At 42.8% G+C, this 20,020-nt stretch overlaps 1 protein-coding gene across 1 annotated transcript in view; it reads left to right on the top strand.

Annotated features, from left to right (window-relative positions):
• Positions 1-20,020, top strand: part of RYR3 (ryanodine receptor 3) — a 360,864-nt gene that overhangs the window by 286,451 nt on the left and 54,393 nt on the right. The window contains exons 66-69 of the mRNA XM_090268335.1: positions 684-1,004; positions 7,871-8,111; positions 15,873-15,960; positions 16,067-16,159. Coding sequence (XP_090124461.1) covers positions 684-1,004; positions 7,871-8,111; positions 15,873-15,960; positions 16,067-16,159 — 743 coding nt within the window. The remainder of the gene's footprint in view (positions 1-683; positions 1,005-7,870; positions 8,112-15,872; positions 15,961-16,066; positions 16,160-20,020) is intronic.

Below are 20,020 nucleotides of genomic sequence, written 5' to 3'. Positions count from 1 at the left end.
ACCCACATCGCTTGGGGCTTGTGTTTCTTTCTCAACCAGCCCATGTTCCTCTGCTCAGAGCCCTTTATCTTCTCACCTGTCAGGAACCTCAAGATGCTTCTGGTCTCTCCTCCCAGCTTGGGAGAAAGAGTGTCCTTTTCCTTAAGGAGAACAGGTCAGCTAGCCCCTGGCTTCCTCTGTTTGCTATTCTTGTACCTGACGACCTTTAATGTTGAACCCTGTTGCCACTCCATCCTGTCTGTCCTTGTTCAGTAAAGTGACCTCAGTCACTCAGTGTGAGGAAAAGACAGCTAACTCACTATTCCTTGCACGTAAGCCTGCAGAAACAAAAAAGGCTTAAGTGATTGACAAGAAGTCTAGGCACAGGTCACTTCAGGTCACCAGTAACTTCTGCCGTAAGTGCAGAAATCAACACATATGCAATGCTTTTTCCCAAAAAATTTCAACTGGATGGAATGTACTGCTGTCTCTGGTCCAGCTGAGAGAACATGTGACAGGTTTTCCTTTTCCTTTTCTAAACAGTACAGATGTGATCCAGGTGATTAAACCGCAAGTCTCTGCGAGGTTCTAGGGGGAAAACTCATGTGAAAGACCAAAGGAAGGGTGGGACAGAGAGAGAAAAGGTTGCACCACTGTGTTTCTGAATTACTGTCCCTTTGTTCTTTCTGTACCCTCTCGGTCAGTTCTGGGGATGCCGGACACAGTGGAAGAGATGTGCCCTGACATCCCCCAGCTGGAAGGCCTCATGAAAGAAATCAACGACCTGGCTGAGTCAGGGGCCCGGTACACAGAGATGCCCCATGTCATTGAGGTGATCTTGCCCATGCTCTGCAACTACCTGTCCTACTGGTGGGAGCAGGGGCCTGAGCACCTGCCCCGCAGCACAGGGCCCTGGTGCACCAAAGTCACCTCAGAACACCTCAGTATCATCCTGGGCAACATTCTGAAAATCATCAACAACAACCTGGGCATCGATGAGGCCTCCTGGATGAAGCGCATTGCAGGTACCATAAATGCCTTTTCTCCCCAGCCCTGAACTCAGGGACCAAGGTGCCTAGATTCTCTTTCCATCTCTTAGTTACCTAACTACCCCGCTTAGTTACTTAAGAGTAAAAAGAATAGACTTATTTCCCTATAGGGCTTCTTGGAGCAAATGCTCCTGCCCCACTCCCCAACTAATCCAGGCCCCTCAAACCTTCAGGAAGTCTTTCTTGATAAATACTACCTGACTCAGATGATCATTGCTTTATTTGCTTATGGTACTTAAGAATCCCATTTGCTCTTACAGTAATAATTGTCCATACTTTCCTGGTAAGTGATCCTCGTTGTTCTCCACGTGTATGAAACTCACTCCCATCTGGGCTGTACTGTAAGTTCCTAGCATTTGTATTTCACTTTATGCTTTCTTAGACACATTCTAATTTAGGTTCACAATAGCATCACTTTGTTTTGGGGTGGTTTGTTGGGAGGGGTGTTTTGTGTTCCTCTGGAACTCCTTGCATGCAGCAAGCTCTTGATATATGTTGTGAGCTGATTTCTCTTTCTGAAGCTACTTCAAAAAAGGAAAGACTTGGAAAATGAATAACCATACTATCCAAAGTCAAGAAACCATGAATATTTAGTGTTCTCTCTGTCACAGTAGAGTCTGAGGAGATAGAACCTAAGGCAGACTTCCAGTCAAGATGGAGGTATAGGTAGACACACTATGCCTCCTCACACAACCATAAGAAGGATCACAACTAACCTCAAAACAAAAAACAAATAGAACTGCCAGAAAATTGAACTGTATGGTGGTCTAACAACCAAGGATTCAAAGAAGAAATTCTCATCCAAATGGGTAGGAGGGGCAGAGACAGGGAGCCAGGGCACAGAGGACATGATGTGGTGACAGCAGTGGGTAATGGAAGGTGCAGTCCCACAATTACATATGGTGGATAAACATCAGGAGGGATACCTTGGGAACAAGCGATCCTGCAAGCGATCCCAGCCCCAGGTCAGACCACACAGCCCAGGGTTCCAGTGCCAGGAAAATAAAGCCTCATAACATCTGGCTATAAAAAAAGTGGGGGTTGGGGCAATGGGAGAAACTTCCTGTCTCTCAGGAGAGTCCATTTAAAGGGCCCACATGGTCCTAGAACATACACAAACCCACCCATTCTGGGAACCACCACGAGGGCAACAGCCAGAAGGGTGCCAGTCACATACAGGAAGGGGATGAAGTGACTGGAAATGGAGCGAGTTCCAAGCAAGCCTCCAGCAGCCACACAGCAGCATTGTCCCCTCTTTGACCCCTCCCAACACACAGAGCCACAAATCAGGGAAGCAGGTTGTCCTGCCCTGGTGATTACCTAAAGCTCCACCCCATACAACTTAACAGGTGCACTAAGAGAGGGACGTCTACCTAATACACAGAAACAAACACAGGGAGGCTGGCAAATTGAGGAGACAAAGAAATATGGCCCAAATGAAAGAACAGAACAAAACCCCAGAAAAGAACTAAATGAGACAGAGATAGCCAACCTGTCAGATGAAGATCTCAAAACACTGGTGACAAGGATGCTCAGAGAACTCATTGAGTATGGCAACAACATAAGGGACAAAATGAAGGCTACACTAAGTGAAATAAAGGAAAATCCACAGGGAACCAACAGTGAAGGGAAGGAGGCTAGGATTCAAATCAATGATTTGGAAACATAAGGAAGAAATAAACATTCGACCAGAACAGAATGAAAAAAAAAAAAATTCAAAAAAAAATGAGAGAATAAGAAGACTCTGGGATATCTCAAAAAAAAAAAAAATGCCTACATCCAAATCATAGGGATGCCAGAAGGAGAAGAGGAAGAGCAAGAAACTGAAAACTTATTTGAAAAAATAATGAAAGAAAACTTCCCTAATTTGGTGAAGGAAATAGGCATACAAGTCCAGGAAGCACAGTCCCAAACAAGTTGGATCCAAAGAGGGCCACACCAAGACACATCATAATTAAAATGCTAAAGGTTAAAGATCAAAAGAGAATCTTAAAAGCAGCAAGAGACAAGCAGAAAGTTACCTACAAAGGAGTTCTCAAGACTGTCAGCAGATTTCTCAAAAGAAACTTTGCATGCAAGAAGGGACTAGCAAGAAGTATTCAATGTGATGAAAAGCAAAGACCTACAACCAAGATAACTATCCACCAAAGCTATCATTTAGAATGGAAGAGTAGATCGAGTGCTTCCCAAATGAGGTAAAGCTAAAGGAACTCATCATCATCAAGCCCTTGTTATATGAAATGTTAAAAGGACTTACTTAAGAAAAAGAAGATCAAAACTATGAACATTAAAATGACAACAAACTCACAACTATCAACAGCTGAGTCTAAAAAGCAAAAACAAATTAAGCAAATAACTAGAACAGGAACAGAATCATAGATGTGGAGATCATTTGGAGGGTTATCAGCTAGGAGGGGAAGGGGGAGCATGGGGGAAAAGATACAGGGATTAAGAGGCATAAATGGTAGGAACAAAGTAGGAGGATGTTAAGAATAGTATAGGAAATAGAGTAGCCAAAGGACTTATATGCATAACCCATGGACATGAACTAAAGGGGGGAATTGTGGAGGGAAGGGGGGGTACTGGGTGGGGGGGGGGAAGGGGGGAAAATTGGGACAACTATAATAGCATAATCAACAAAATATACTTTAGACTTCCGGCCAAGATGGAGGTATAGGCAGACATGCTGTGTCTCCCTCCACAACTAAGGAAGAATACAACTACCTCAAAACTAGAAACAACCAGAAGTTCCAGAAAATCAAACTATATGGAAGTCCAGCAAACAAAGATATAAGGAAGAAATACTCATCCAGACAGGTAGGAGGGGCGGAGCCAGAGCAGAGAGGACTCGGTGTGGTGGTGGCAGCAGCGGTAACAGCAGCAGCAGCAGGGGCAGCAGCAGCGGCAACAGCAGCAGGCCAGCGGAAAGCACAATTACATGTTTTAAAAAGTCAGGAGGGACACCTGGGGAGCATCCTCAGCCCCTCACCAGACCTCGAAGCTCACTGTCCCAGCACCAGAGAAAATCAAGGCTCATTGCTTTTGACTGTGCAAACCAGTGGGGGTTGTGACAGAGGCAGAAACTGCTGATCTCTCAGCAGAGTTCGCTTGTTTAAAGGGCCCCCACGGACCTAGAACACCCACAGATCCACCCACTCTGGGAATGACAGCCAGAGCAGCAGCTAGAGGGGTGCCAGTCCAGTTCGGAAGTGAGAGAAGTGCCTGGAAAAGGGGCAAGTGCTGAGCAAGCAGCATTGTTCCTTCTCAGACCCCTCACCCGCATACAGCTCCACAACGTGGCGAAACAGGTCACCCGTTACTGATGAATCCCTAAGGCTCTGCCCCTTACAACGTAACAGGAGCAACACCTCTCCCTGGGACACGGAAGCAAACAAACACAGGAGACTTCCGGCCAAGATGGAGGCCTAGACTGACACGCTCCATCTCCCTCCACAACTAAGAAGGAATACAACTACCACAAAACCAGCAATAACCAGAAGTTCCAGAAAATAAATGGAAGTCCAGCATATGAAGTTATAAAGAAGTGGTGCTCGTCTGGACAGGTAGGAGGGGCGAAGCCGGGGAGAAGAATTCAAGCTGTGCTGTCCATGGTGGCAGCAGCAGCAACGGAAGCAGGACATCGGTAAGCACAGACACCCGTATCTAGGGGGAGGCAAGAAGCACCTGGGGAGCACCCCTGCCTGCAGACCAGACCCATCAGCTTGCAGTCCCAAAGCCGGGAAAGGCAGACCTTCATTGCCTTGGACTGTGAGGCCAGGAAGGAGTAGGGATGGAGAAGGAGGCTCTTGGTCTCTCAGCAGAGCGTGAACAGCAGGAAACCATCTTAGACCCCCACCCCCACAGAAAATGCCATAGCATGGTGAGATGGGTCGCCCTGCTGTGTTGAGTACACAGGGCTCTGCCCCGTATAGCATAGGAGGTGTGACAGCCCTACCCAGGAAGCAGAGGTAAACACAAAACTGTCAGGATGGCACAGATCATGATAGAGATCCCACTGATGCAGCTGACCAGACAGCAAATATCTAATCTAACAAAGCAGTAGATAGGAAATCTTTCTGAGGCTCAGTTCAGAGCTTTGCTTATAAAAATGCTTACAGACCTAACAGCAGATCTTAAGATGGGGAAGGAATGAAGGCTAGTCGTGCTGAAAGGAACAAAAACACATTTGAAACTAGTGGTGAGGGAAATAAAACCAGGGATCAAATCAACAAATCGGAACATAGGGAAGGGACAAACAGTCAACCAGTGCAGAAAGAGGAAACGAGAAGTGAGGAAAATGAGGAGAGGCTCAGAAAGTTATCGGACAGGTATAAGCGGGCCAACATCTGAATCATAAGGCTGCCAGAAGGTGAAGAAGAACTAGAAATTGAAAAATTATGTGAAAAGATAATGAAGCAGAACTTCCCTAATTTGAGGAAGGAAATAGACTTACAGGTCCAAGAAGCACAGAGAGGTCCAAAAAAACTGGACCCAGGAAGAACCACACCAAGACACATTATCATCAAAATGTCAAAAATTAAGGATAAAGAGAGAATCTTAAAAGCAAGAGAGAAGAGAATTACATACAAAGGCGTACCAATAAGACTCTCAGCTGATTTCTCAAAAGAAACTCTGCAGGCAAGAAGGGACTGGCAAGAAATATTCAAAGTAATGAAAAGCAAAAACCTACAACCACGATTACTCTATCTAGCAAAGCTGTCATTTAGAATAGAAGGGCAGAGAAAGTGCTTCCAGGACAAAGTAAAACTGAAGGAGTTCATCAGATCCAAACCACTGTTATATGAAATGTTAAAGGGACTTGTTTAGGAGAAGGAGGATCAAAACTATGAACATTAAAATGAAAACTGTATCACAACAACCAACAACAGAAGCTAGGGAACTGAAACAAAGGCAAACTATGTAGGCAATGAGAGTGGGAAAAGAATTATAGGTATGGGGAACTTATTGAGGGGAGGTCAGTGAGGAGGGGGAAGAGGGGAAAGAGAAGGCAATGGTACAGGAATTAAGAAGCATAGTAGGAGGGAGTGGAGTAGATAGGAAGATGTTGAGAACTATATGCACAACCAATGGACATGGACTAACGGGGGGGGGGACAACTGGAGGGAGGGGGGTCACTGGGTGGAGGTGAACAAAGGGAAAAGAAATTGGGACAACTGTAATAGCATAAACAATAAAGCATATTAAAATAAATATAAATAGATAAATAAATAAAATATACTTTAAAAAACAGGGGAGAAAACCTAAGGCAAAGTATTCGGTGGACCTACAGTTTAGATAGAGACCTCCGCCATAACAGCTTCACCCATGTAATCTTCTGGACCGTTCCGGAGTCACAGGGAGTTCAGCCCAACTCAAAGTGTCTTCCTTCCTGGACAAGTTAGTAGACATTCCTCTGCAAGACAAAGGAAGAAAAGTTCCCACCTCCTTTCTCAGAAATGAATTGAGATCAAAATTATAAATATTTGGGTGTTTGTGGCTGCTAGATAGTATAGATAGGCTTCTAAGAGCATGAATAAATAAAGTTGGTCCTCCCTTTGTTACCCTTTAGCCCATGAATATTGTTAGCCCCAAGGCAATTTGTTGAGGAGCTCTAGTTTGTAAATCTGAATTAAAAGAAGAAAGGAGATAAATGATCAGCTCCTTTCACTCCCTAGAGGTGCAGAGAGGAAAGATGTCACAGTGCAAGAGAGGCACTGATGCAACCTGCACTTAACCTTTTATTCCACAGGTGAATTAATTCTACAGTTAGGCCATTTAATTCATGATACCTAAACAAAAACAATTTTAATAGTAATCCCAAGTCACCGACATTCGGAACAGCCAGTCTGATTACAGGGCTGTGAAATTGAATTATTGTGGCACTAAGTTTTGTTGTCTTGACTAATGCATCTCAGCAGAGAGCTCACTTCACCTCTTTCTAAAACAGTCTTTTTAGGCAAAATGAGATTTTTTTTAAGTGCTGGAAAGTAGGCTGTTTCCAATTAAAATGCCCTAAACTAAAGAAACTTTGAAATATACCATGAATGTTGTCAGTGGTTCATGACTCTTATTATTATAATTTCACTTTTTAAATAATCACTCTGATTCTGATCTTTATTATGGATTGAACAAATAGGATATTCTATTTAAGAAATGGGGTAAGATATAAAGGTTTTATCTTTCTCTTTATGAGGGTCAGAATTAGAGTCCCAACTCCCACTGATTGCTTGTTTCTGCTCTTTGAGGTCTGACAGCCACCCCATCTTCTCTCTCAGTTTGTTACAGCTGATGATAGTTTGTCTGCCTTTCTCAGGGCCCAGAGAGTCCTCAAGTGTTGGGGGCTAAGAACTGTGTGGGTGAGCTAATGTATTTTTAACAATAGGATTTTCTATAAAATAACCAGAAAGCATAGTATTCAATGTGCCTACTCTTTGCTTGGCCCAGTGCTGGTTATTATGAACAGAAGGCTTCCTTCAAGGAGTTTATAATCTAGCTGGTGAGCCAAAACCAACATGCACATGCTATGAAATGAAACAAGATAGTAGTTATGAAGAACTAGGAGGTGTGGCTAACTCCACACGTGCAGGAGGAGCTCAGGGATGGCTGGGGCTCCCCATGGCCTGCAGGAGTAGAAAGGCAACAGGACCTTCTCCTTAGCTTCACCCCTCCCCCCATCTGTGGCTTCATGTGAGGGAAGTGCCAAGTACAGGGTTAAAGGAGAGAACAAGGTACAACCTCAGTGGATGGACTTTCACAGCCTCGCCTCTCAGTGTCCCATCTTTCCTTTTGTCAATTGTTATAATATGTGAAATGAGGGGGAGGTCCTTTGTTTGCAAATGCAGTGTACGCCCAGCCAATCATCAGCAAAGCCAGGCCTGACCTGCTAAGAAGCCATTTCATCCCAACTCTGGAGAAGCTGAAGAAAAAGGCTGTCAAGACTGTGCAGGAGGAGGAGCAGCTAAAAGCCGACAGCAAAGGGGACACCCAGGAGGCGGAGCTCCTAATCCTGGATGAGTTTGCTGTCCTCTGCAGAGACCTCTACGCCTTCTACCCCATGCTGATCCGCTATGTGGATAACAACAGGTATGGAGGAGGCTTGGGGAATCATGTCCACAGGACGGAAAGATGGGCTTGGGCTGGGTTACAAGTGAGAGAGATCACAGCTGCCACCTCCAGCCCCCTCCCCCAATAAGCCCTAGTGTGGGATCTCCAAACAGTGCTTTCCTTGACTAGAGATTCTATGTGGCCAGTGGCATGGACACCCCTTCCATCCTCATATACCGTTGGTGAGAGGCAGTTCGTCAGATGAGGGCATCAGCGACCTACTTCTGCCCTTACGCTGCTCCCACATTCATTCAACAGATATTACTGAGTGTTCCAGGATCAGGGAGCAGGATGAACAAAAAGAACAAAGATGTCTGGTTTAGGGAGCTTTCCTTCTGTCAGGGGAGTGGGGTGTGCAAACAAAAAAAATAAGTATTTAGCCCTGGCTAGTGTGACTCAGTAGATTGAGCACCACCCTAAAAAACACAAGGTCGCTGGTTTTATTTCCAGCGAGGGCACATGCCTGGGTTGAGGGCTGGGTCCCCAGTTGGGAGTGAACAAGAGGCAACCAATTGATGTTTCGCCTGAACATCAGTATTTTTCTCTCTCTCTCTTTCTCCCTCCTTTCCCCCCTTTCTGAAAATAACTAAATAAAATCTTTAAAAAATAAGTATTTATATACTTATATGTACTTCCATACTTATTATTTAATTATACACTTATAAAAGTAAATTGTACAAAGCTGGGTAAGGGGAAGTAGGAGTGCCAGGGTGTGGAGTTGCAGTTGTAAATAGAATTTTACTGAGAAAGCAACATTTGAGGAAAGACCTATGGAATGAAGCTAAGAACCATGCAGGTCTGGGCAAGGGTATTCAGGAAGAGGGGGTGCCTGGTGCAAGCCCTGAGGAAGGGGTGTGTAGTGGAGTGTTGAAGAGATCACAGTAGGCCGGTGGAGCTGGGGACAAGGGAGGGATGCAGAGAGCACAGAAGTCCGAGAGGCAACAGGGCAGGGCCTTGGAGGCTTTCACTCTGAGTGAGATGAAAAGTTGGTGGAGGTTTGGAGCCAATCTGTGTTGTGAACTGATTCACTCTTTGAACACTGTGGTGAGGGATAAAGGCAAAAATCAAAGTGAGGAGGCCAGGTGGGAAGGTCACAATAATCCAGTCAAGAGCTGATCATGGAAAGTTGTGGGAGAGGGTTGGGGAGGGAAGTGGAATGGGGACCAACTGCTGAATGGAATTGGAGTTTCCTTTAAGAGTCTTGAAAATGTTTCAGAAGTAGTTGACCAACATTGGGCATGTACTAAATGTCAGTAATGGCCGATATTCTGTTCTATGTATTTTACCACAATTAAAAAGAAAAGTTGATATTGGCTGGGGCCAGCATGGGAATAATGAAGGTTGACAGAAGATGACAGATGGTGATGGGGAGAAGGTGCTTGGAGATGTGAGGAGTAAGTAGGAGGTATAGGGCAGTGGCCAGGGAGAAATGGGAGAGTAGATGGACCAGGGAAGTGCAGTGGAGTTGCCAGACAGCATTAAGTGGCCCACTTGAGATTTAAGATCATAAATTTAAAGTAAGACCCATCAGCAGGTTGTCCTTCTTCTCCAACCAGTTCAGCTGCCAGGCTTAGGCCCAGAGCAGGAAGAGAGATGGATTTAACCAGGGCTGAGATTTTGCAGAGTGAGTATTACAAAGAAAAAATGGGTTAGGGAGTTGAAGGTGTATGTAAGAGAATAATTATGAAGATTGACTACAGAATTTAAGCTGAATGATGAGGGAAATGAGGACATGGGAGAGTAATGACCATGAACAGGATGGCAAAGATATTTTTTATTATACCACACTCTCTTAAAGCTTAAAGGCCTAAAATATAAATTTTGGAAAGCTTGGTTTTAAAATACCTCATAGATAATGAAAGGACCCAGGAATATTTGAGGGAACATTGCTAACATTTGCACAGTATGCTGTTCTGTCATGGGCAGGAAATAGGCCTGAATATGCCCATTTATTTTGTAAGGTAAATTGTACTTACTATTGAAAATAATTTAAGATTACTTATATTTAGCATTTCAAAATAAACACCTTACCCAGTGTGTGTGTGTGTGTGTGTGTGTGTGTGTACATATAATCCCTTACCTATCTTTGGTAAATTTGACTCACTTTCTCAAATGAAATCCTGCGCTGATAGTCATCATTTTAGTCATTTCCGATTACCATAATTATATTAACAGTTTAGAAAATGGATTTGTCAGAGTTTGAGGTGAAAACAAAAATGAAAGGAGAGTAAGCCTGCTCCAAGAATAGCTGTTTAATGTCATTTGTCACTATTGACAACCAAGACTCGAGATAGAGTGCGTTCCACCGCCACAGTGTTTGACAGTGCTAAAAATGGCAATGTCAGAGAGTCTTTGAGATCATCATTAATTCATTCACCCCCACTTTTCAGCCCGTTCTTCCCTGAACACCAGGGAGCATTATGGCCATCTGAGCTTTGCTTAGCAATGCTTCCTTCCTGTGTGCGTGCCATGACCTTCTTCAAGTCCTTTCTTCACCCAAAAGAATTAGCTGGCTTGGGATTATGGGACTGTGGAGTTGGCAGAAATAATCTGAAGTCATTTCATCTTCTCTCTTACTGGGAGAATAAGTACCCCTTTTCTTTTTTCTAGCAGTGCCTGTCATGCCTCTGATTATTTATCCACCATGGTTATAGACACAGGCACAGCCTTCTGTTGGGTGCAACTCCCATTTCCGTCTCAGACAGTTTACACCATTCTGAGCTCAGTGGTAACTCCTCATCAGCTCTGCTCTTGCTTTTCAGAGTCACATAGAATTATGTCGATCTCTCTTGTGGCAGCTCTTTAAATATTAAAGGACGCTGTCTTCTGTCCTCCTCTCTGTTTTCCTCGTTATATTAAACCTTAGTCCTTCCTTCAGCCTTGTCATAGCAGTGTTTCAAGTTTCTTCACCATCTGGAACACTCTCCTGAAGAAAATCTTCTGCTGGTCAGTGCTCAGCCTGAAGCTGACCCAGAATGAGCAGGAATTCCTGGTGTGGTGTGGTGTGTGGTGTGGTCAGAGCAGGGCACATCAGCTCTCTGTTTCCTCATCCAGGAGATAGTAAGTCACCATAAGTTCAAGAATATCTCTCTACAAGAGGCACTGGCTTCTCACCCTCCTATCCAGAAATCAGAAACAATCGGAATATGGAAATAAACCACTTTAAGTAGTGTGATTTTGGAGCAAACCCATCTCAACCTGTTGAAGGGAACCCTGTGCAGTGACTGCTTAAGGCTGTGTCTTCTACCGGAGGCTTAGGAACAAGGCTGAGAGAAGCTCTTAGCTCTAAGTCAGACAACCTGACCATGAATATAGGAGCATGGCTTTACTTTCTTTCAAAAGCTGATAACTTATCATTTTGACAATAGAAGTCAAACTCTCCTACTCTTGCCATCATTCAAGATTTTTATTATTGAGTTTCTGTTCTCCATTAATATGCTCAGTAATTTCATCCACTTGGGTTGCTTGACCATCACCCCCACTAATCACTACCACTGAACCCAGCCTTCTTCCCACCTACAGCCTTGTGTTTTCCTGCTGTTCTTTGGCAGCATGCAGTGCAGATGATAAGAGATTCAGGAATCAGTTATGTGCCTCCAGAAGGAGCAAGTGTCTGAATATTAAGAGAAATCCTGAATTCTATGGAAAACTGAGAGCAGGGGAAGATGACTTGATACATCATGTAGCCATAGAAAGGCTATTGGCAAATAGATGTGAGGGTATGATCTTCTAGTCTCCTGCAAATACCATTTTAATCTGGCTTGAGAGAGGTGCAGAGAGTTTGTGTACCTGGGGGAAGACATTTAGTGAAATATTCCTCATGCACACCCACCACTCTGAACCTGACAAAAGGATTTCACTATAAATAAAGAATAAGAATTTGCCTCTTAGAAGAAGAGTGATGGTCTTAGCCAGGTATTTCAGTTGGTTGGAGTGTCATCCTGATATGCCAGGGTTGTGAGCTCGATCCCTGGTCAGGGAACATGCAAAAGTCACCAGTGAATGCATGGGCAGGTGGAATGGCAAATTGATGTTTCTCTGTCTCTCAAATCGATAACTAAAAAATAAATTTTAAGTCTTTAAGAAGAAAAGAATGATGAAAATGAAATTCATTCAGCTGAAACTGCTTTCCCATATAAAGGGAAAGGGATCAAAATCTTCTTCATTCCCCTGGGGGATAGTTTACCCACAGTTGTTTTCAGTGCTTCTGCTACTCACGCTCCCCATAGCTGGGCTTTTCCTTGGTGGGTAGGATATGACCCCTCACCTTTTCCCACCCAGGGCATAATGCAAACTTATTGCATTGGCCAAAAAGTTTGTTTAGTTTTTTCCATGTGATGGCTCTAGTAGTGCTTAGTTGTCTTTAACTTCATTCCAAACGGTTTTGTTAGAATGTATTGTGACAGCTGTCATATTGTGAGAAACGCTCACAATAAAAACTGGGACACAGGACTTGAGCAGTAAAGCGAGGCCTTTATTCACGAGTCTGCAGAGCCGGGCGCACCCTCACAGCCAGGAGAATGTGCGCGCCAAGTAGACAAAGGAAACTGGTTTTATAGTCTTAGCTTCCCCACCCTGAAATTGCCACCCTAAAGTGGTTATCTTCTCCACCCTAAAATTGTCACCCTAAAGTGATTATCTTTTCCATCCTAAAATTGCCACCCTAAAGTGGTTATCTTCTCCACCCTGAAATTGCCACCCTAAAGTGATTATCTTTTCCAACCTAAAATTGCCACCCTAAAGTGAGAGCGATTAGCTTCCCCGCCCTAACGCAATTAGCTCCCCCTCCCCTCTCCTTCTTCCCCGTTTCTCCATTACTGGTTACTCCGGAGTTACAATCTAACACGGTTACCTAAATGCCCCTTCTGTGGTTTGTAGATATGCCAGTGCTGTCAGCTCCCTTCTCAGAGACCCTCTAATTACATTTTCCCTTAAGACCCTTTAATTACATTTGCCCTTTGTTACTAATGACTTTTCACTGGTTTGGGAGTCACTATGTCCTTGTTTCTAACAATATCAGTGTGCATTTTTTAAACAACTTATTAAAATTGGTGAATTTTTGTGTAGCCATCTTAATATTGGAGATGGAAGAAAATATGCAACATTTTTGGCATATTTTGCTTAATTATTTCAAGAAAGGTAAAAACACAAAAAAGATTTCTGCAGTGTATGGGGAAGGTGCCATGACTGATCCAATATGTCAAAGTGGTCTGTGAAGGTTCATGCTGGAGATTTCTTGCTGGATGATGCTCCACAGCCAGGTAGACCAGTTGAAGCTGACAGCAATCAAATTGAAACATTAATTGAGAACAATCAACATTATACCATACAGGAGACAGCCGACATACTCAAAATATCCAAATCAATAAAGTTATTGGTGACAGTGAAAAACATGTCTATTATTTTATGGAAAAAACTGAATGGACTTTTTGGCCAACCCAATATAAAGCTCCTTTAAACCCAAACACTCAAGAATGAACAGCTGCCAGTTCTACTCAAACTTGACACCTGACCCTGAAAGAGCGCTCCTGAAAAATTAATATAAAAAAATTTAAAAGCATTACCAATGTCAAACCTCAAGTTTGGATTGCATTTGGCATCCAGTAATGAATCCCTGATTATATATAGTTGCTTAAGCAAATGAGAAGTTAAATCTCACACATAAAAGTAGTCCAAAGATATCCAATCCAGGACTAGTGTGGTTGCTCCCCATTAGAGAGCTCACTCCTTTGTCTTTCCATTCCTAACATTGGTTTTCATCTTCAAAGTTACTTTGATGGCGCAAAATGCCAATTAGAATCATATTATCATTCCAGACAGGAAGCAGGAAGGCAAAAAGGCACCTTCAGCTACCTGATCCCTTTGCAGAAAACTTTTCCAGAAGGCCCATCCAACAACTTCCACTGCCATCTCATTGATCAGAACTCAGTTATGTAGCGCTCCCTCCAGGGAAGCTGGGTAATGTGATCTTCAACAGGGTCAATGCCACCCTGAATAAAATGGAGTTTTGTTCCTAAGGAAGAGAAGGGAATGAGCAAACAACCAGTACCGTCTGCTGAGAGAGACTCTGGGTCCCTCGGAGTGGATGAAGAAACTACTCAGACACTCTTCATCTGAGGAAGGAAGGGTAGGGGTTTTCTCTAGTGGAAAATCACCCCTGTTTCTTTATTAGCCAGGGTTTTTATCCACTTTCCACATTCGTAAGTAATTAAGGAGAATATGCAGCACTTCCCCAAATGGTAGGGAGTGAAAGGGAAGTACAGATCAATACAGGGTTGAAACATCCAGGTATTTGACCCAAGGTCAAAAGCACTTCCTCTTACTTAATCGTTGTGTTCTTCACATTTTACTGACAAGGATTTGAGGCTTTTCAGAGAAAAACAGAGCAGGTTCCCTTTTCCTTAAAAGCCACTTTGGATTTCTATTCTATCTTTAAAATTCCTCCAAGGGTGGGATTCAGAGCAGGCCTGGGAGACAACCTGCTGGCTAAGGGCCCAGCTGGGGGCAGCTCCACACAGCAGTCAGAGCCTCTTAAACCAAGCCTGTCTGCTTCCCACATCTCCCCATGTCTGTCTGTCCCCCACAGTCTGCCACATACAGGAGAGACTCGTTGAAAAAGAAAACAAGATTAGATAAGCACATCCATGAGACTGGAACTCAGAGCAGTAAGGAATTCGGGAGATGAGAGAGGGATCCAAAAGTGGTCTTGGCCTCCTGAGTCTTCAGTTTTCTTCTTAGCCTGGTGTGTGCTATCTGTGAATGGGCAGGAGGTCAGGCAGCTCGGGGCAGTCCAGTCTCTCGTCCCAGGGCCTAGGGAGCTGACTTTGGGTAGCTATTACCCTGCATGCGCCAAGTGACATTGGGTTTTTCAGACCATCCATGAAAGCCAAAGTTTTCTTTAAGAAAGGCAATAGACAATTTAACTTCTCTGTAACTATACAGATATTTGAAAATGCCAATTCACCCAGCCCTTCCAAAATATAACTTAATTCAAATGTGTAAGATACTTAGGGGCAAGAGAACTTTTAGAAATTGACTGAATTCTACTGCAGTTTAACCTTCTGGCTGCCATTGTGGAGTTTCTTAACCAAGTCTATTGTTTATTTTTTAAAGAAATGAATAATGCCTATTTATAGGGAATTTCCAAATCCTTTCATAGGGCATAGGTGATGTGTGGTCTCTGACCATGAACTTCAGGCAACAGTGTAAAACCTGTTGTCTTGTATTTTCTCCCCTTAAAACTGGCTTTGAATGGAAAAGGGATGAGGCCTATTTGTATAGTGCTCAGCATTTCAGAGGCTTAACAATGACAAGTGTCAATGACAAGATTAGATGTCACAATAACCAAGACTTTTCTTGTTTTGCCTACCTTATGTATTAAAGGACATTTGTCCCAAAACTTAAAAGAGTGTAACCTTAACCACATCTTCAGTTTAAAGAAAAAAATACTATCTTTGACAGTTTTGAAAAGTTGATTTCTGACATTTGTTTGCTAAGGTAATCCTTGAATTCTTTGGTAAATGGAAATGATTATTGTAGGTGCTTCGTAAAATATCTACAACAATTACATGCCTATATCTAAGCATGGAAGGAGTGTATCGATCTTTAGTCTCTCTGATGATAGCCTTCTTATGGGAATACAGCTTTACCTGGTAAATGTGTGCATCCAATGTCCAATGAATGTGACTGTTTTAATCAGTATTGAATTTCATATGCATATCTGTTTATTTTTTAATTCAGATCTAACTGGCTCAAAAGCCCCGATGCTGATTCTGACCAGCTTTTCCGCATGGTGGCAGAGGTCTTCATCCTTTGGTGCAAATCTCACGTAAGGACATATGTGGGCCCTGGACTTAGAGGTGGCCGTGAAAGACACAGATCTTGGAGAACAGTCTTGTAATGTTTGCTCTTTTATCCCCCACCCCCCAACTTAGAACTTCAAGAGGGAAGAGCAAAATTTTGTGATTCAGAATGAAATTAATAATTTGGCATTTTTAACTGGAGACAGCAAAAGCAAGATGTCAAAAGTAAGTCCTTAGAAATCAATTCTGAAGACTCTTCAACTTTGACCTAAGCTATGTATGTATCTTTGATGTGTAAAGGGATTAGTTCTGTACTGCATTTAGTTCAAACCAACAGTCTTTACCTACCATTGTTTCTTTGAGAACGAACCAGAAGAAACTGCTCTCAAATAAGCATGGTCATCGCATTTTACAAATAAATACCTGCTTGTATGTCAAGAAGTTTTATGTTTCAAGACTTGCCTAAGGCATTCAAGTGGTCTCAAAAACAAGCCTGCTGTCAGTAGTTTTAAAATAGAACTACTTCCTGTGTAGTGAAGCTGCAAAAATAGAGGTGCCTAGAGTCACCTTTTGATTAAGAAATTACCTTACTTTGAAGAGTTCATTAGCACATATTCTTCCTGTATACTTGTTGCCCTCCTATCTAGATCATCTGATAGCTGCTTCATTTCAGCTTTGCTGACCTCTTAATGCCTTCTGTTTATTTTCCAAGTGAGTTGTATTCAGAATCCCATTTATCCCTCTCCCTGCAGGAAATGTTTGAAAGAGGGCATACCAGACATCTGTCGGGGGTGGGGGGGTGGGGGGGGGAGTAACCTATAGAGAAGACTGTAGCAGGAATACAGAAGGGGGACCTGGCTTCCCAGCTCCTTCTAGGTCAGCTCTGCATGGTGAGCCTTTGCTGATTTGATTGGAGAAAATTCTGAGACACACTACTTCAGGTGTATACACAAAAGCAAAGCTTACTAAATGTGATCTTTGTTACCAGCTGTTATGGCTTTCCCTTGAGAAGTATGCCTCAATGAGGGCTGACTGTACATGTCACATATAAGTGACATGCAGTACCTGAGATGCGCATCTCTCTCATTGCTGGTACAGTGCTGCCTTTGAGGAACATGAAGGTGGATGTATGAGGGCCCCTCAAAAGTGAAGATCTGTTCTGGAAGGGTGACAATCATGGGTTTGTAGTGAAGTTCTTGGGGCATCTGTCTGAGTAACCATTTGAGACGGAAGACCTATGGATGTGGAGCTGCAGAAAAGGGCCTGGTATGATACCAAAAATCAGCACTCAGATATTCACATGTGGCTAGCTCTGATCAGCTCAGTCACTCTGAACTTCCCAGCGCTTCTATCCTTTAGCTGTGTTGATACCAACACTTCTTCTGGCACCCAAAAATTGACTCTTGAAGTTTAGAATCTGATATACACTGCTCTGTAAAATTGTGCACATACAAAGTGAAGTGATCAGGAGTATATAGTCACATTCAAGAGAAATCTTAGTTGCAAAGGAACCTTACTTATGGTGGATCCTTTTGAGCTTTATATAACTTTTAATTTTCCAAAATTTATTTTGCATTCAACTTTTAGCAAACACATCTGCTGCTCATGTCAGGTATACAAGATGGGATATTTTAAACTCTGGATCTCTGGACATTTATCTTAAGTTCCCTCTGAAGGGTCTCTTACAGCCATCGCAGACTCTCCTTTGACCCTGCCCACCTAAATAAATCCTGGGCAGATTCCATGCTATCTTCAACTTGGAGTAGATCCGCTGGCTCAGTACTAAACCAGCTAGAATTCATTGCCATTGTCAGCGATGGCAGCAAAGCAATGGAAATGACTCTGTACAAGGATTCATATCCCAGAGGAGCAGAAATGGCAAAGACATCTCAACCCTCTGGTGATGAGTGGATACTAAGGGTCCTTGTGTTTACACACAGAAGGAGATGAGGTGACAAAGAATGACATTTCAAAACTAACCTACTAACAAACCAACCTGCAATTATGTTCATTCACATCACTGAATGAGGAAAAGTGTATGTTTGCCTTGTCAGAGGATGGTCATATTCAGAACCTTTGCATCTCCCATTGATAAGGTTAGTCTAGGAGAGCAAACACTTTTATTTTATTTCCATTGACATGCATTCCAGTTTTTTCTGAGCCACATGGGATAAGGTCAAAGTTATAGAGTAATGGATGTGAGGACACTCCCTAGATATTAAATAATATTCGCCGTGCTCTTCGGGGTAACAAATATTCATATTGTTCCTGTTGCATCAGTTGAGACACAAAATGTAATAGTAAATAAGACTAGAGACTGAAAGAAAGCTAAGTCCTACTCTTGGCCCAACTGTTGACTGGAGGTGTGGCCTCACATCATTCACTTATGTCCTCTGGGCCCTGATGTACCAATCTGTACAGTGAGTTTACTACCTGACTACCCCCAGCTCTACTAGGATGTTTTGCTTAAAAGTCCATTTCAGGCCCTGACCAAGTAGCTCAGTTGATAAGAGCATCCTCCCAATTCACCAAGGTTGCGATTTGATCTCCAGTCAGGGCACATACAAGAATCAACCAATGAATGCATAAATAAGTGGAGGAACAAATTAATCTTTCTCCCTCCCTCCCTCTCTCCCTCTCTCTCTCTCTCTCTCTCTCTCTCTCTCTCTCTCTCTCTCTCTCTCTCTCTCTCTCTCTCTCAAATCAATAAAGAAACAAAAGTCAGTTTCAAATTGCATCTCTAGCAAAAAACACTACTACATAAATGCAGTGCATTATTTCAGACAGGGAAATACCATGCCTTCGAAAGCACAACTCATAGCTATTTCTGCTGTGTTTTGGATGTGCAATTGTATATTGAGGAACCACAGAGGGGATAGTCTTTCTTATTATCAGTTGAATTCTCATTGCTGTTGCCTCACTGAAACCAGAAATTCTCCCTACCACGTGATCTGAATGGTCACTAGTCACCTGCGCTTGCCTTTATCTCCACTTTTAATTGAGTTCTGGTGTGTAAATGTAATTGTCACAGTGCACACGGCAACCATTGCAGAGATGTGTGCTGGGCCGCTGCATTGTCCGCACACACACTGCACTTGCCATTGCGAATGGAAAGGGAGCAGAGAAAAATATACAGTGGGCCACAAGGCTCATACTCAGTTAAACTGAGATCTGTTCAAAAACGTGTGATTTTTCTGGAGGCTAAAGCAGATTTTTTTTTTTTTTTTGAGAGCTCATTATATATTTTGTTTATATAACACCAATTTGCAAATATATGTTAAACAAAACATAAGTAAGCCGAGCAAGTGTTTTGTTTTTTTGTTTTGTTTTTTGTTTTGCTTTGTTTTTAAACTTGTTTTCTGAAAAAAATGGGAGCCGCTTCGTCAGAGGGCAATGGTAAGTTAGAATGCAGTTAGCCCAAGAAATGCCAGTTCCTTGACCAAGATTACAAATAACATAAGAGTTGTGATGCAGGAAATATTAGAGGCCTTGTTGTTTAAAGCCACTCCACCCCGTGAGTGATTTCAGTGTACTGAAAAAGGACAGGGAGGAGTTTAGAAGATGTCTTTGAGTTTTTTAAGGATACTCAGAATAGTGTATGTGAATTTCTTCTACTCCAGTATCCCCTACTGCATGCTCACTTGCTCTCTCTTGCTCTCTCTCTCTCTCTCTCTGTCACACACACACACTCTCTCTCTCTTTCTCATTATCTTCAGCCTTCCACTTTTTTTAATTTTTATTTTTAGTCCTTTTGCTCTTGTACTTCTGCAGACTGAGTGCTGCCTCTCAACCTCCCTCTCCCTCTCCCTTTCCTTGAGCCCTCTCTCTGCCCGCTCTCCCTCTTCACCTCCTTCATCCATTAAAAGTCTATGTTTTGTTTTGTTTTTTCTGAAGTTCACATATAAAATCATCTGTTTAATCTTAAACTACTAGGGGAAATGAAACAACTATGAAGACACAGGAATTCATAAATTTCTGTTTAAGAAACAAAAAACTTTTAGGCGCCTTTTTAAAAGTTTTTCCAGTATTAGCAAAACACATTGAATCATCTTAGCAGTATGTGAAGATAAGAACAAAATTAGAATC

Source organism: Furipterus horrens, unplaced genomic scaffold (genome assembly GCF_987537825.1).
Source record: "Furipterus horrens unplaced genomic scaffold, mFurHor1.1.pri manual_scaffold_3, whole genome shotgun sequence".
Lineage (NCBI taxonomy): Eukaryota > Metazoa > Chordata > Mammalia > Chiroptera > Furipteridae > Furipterus > Furipterus horrens.
This window is presented reverse-complemented; position numbering and strand designations above follow the sequence as displayed.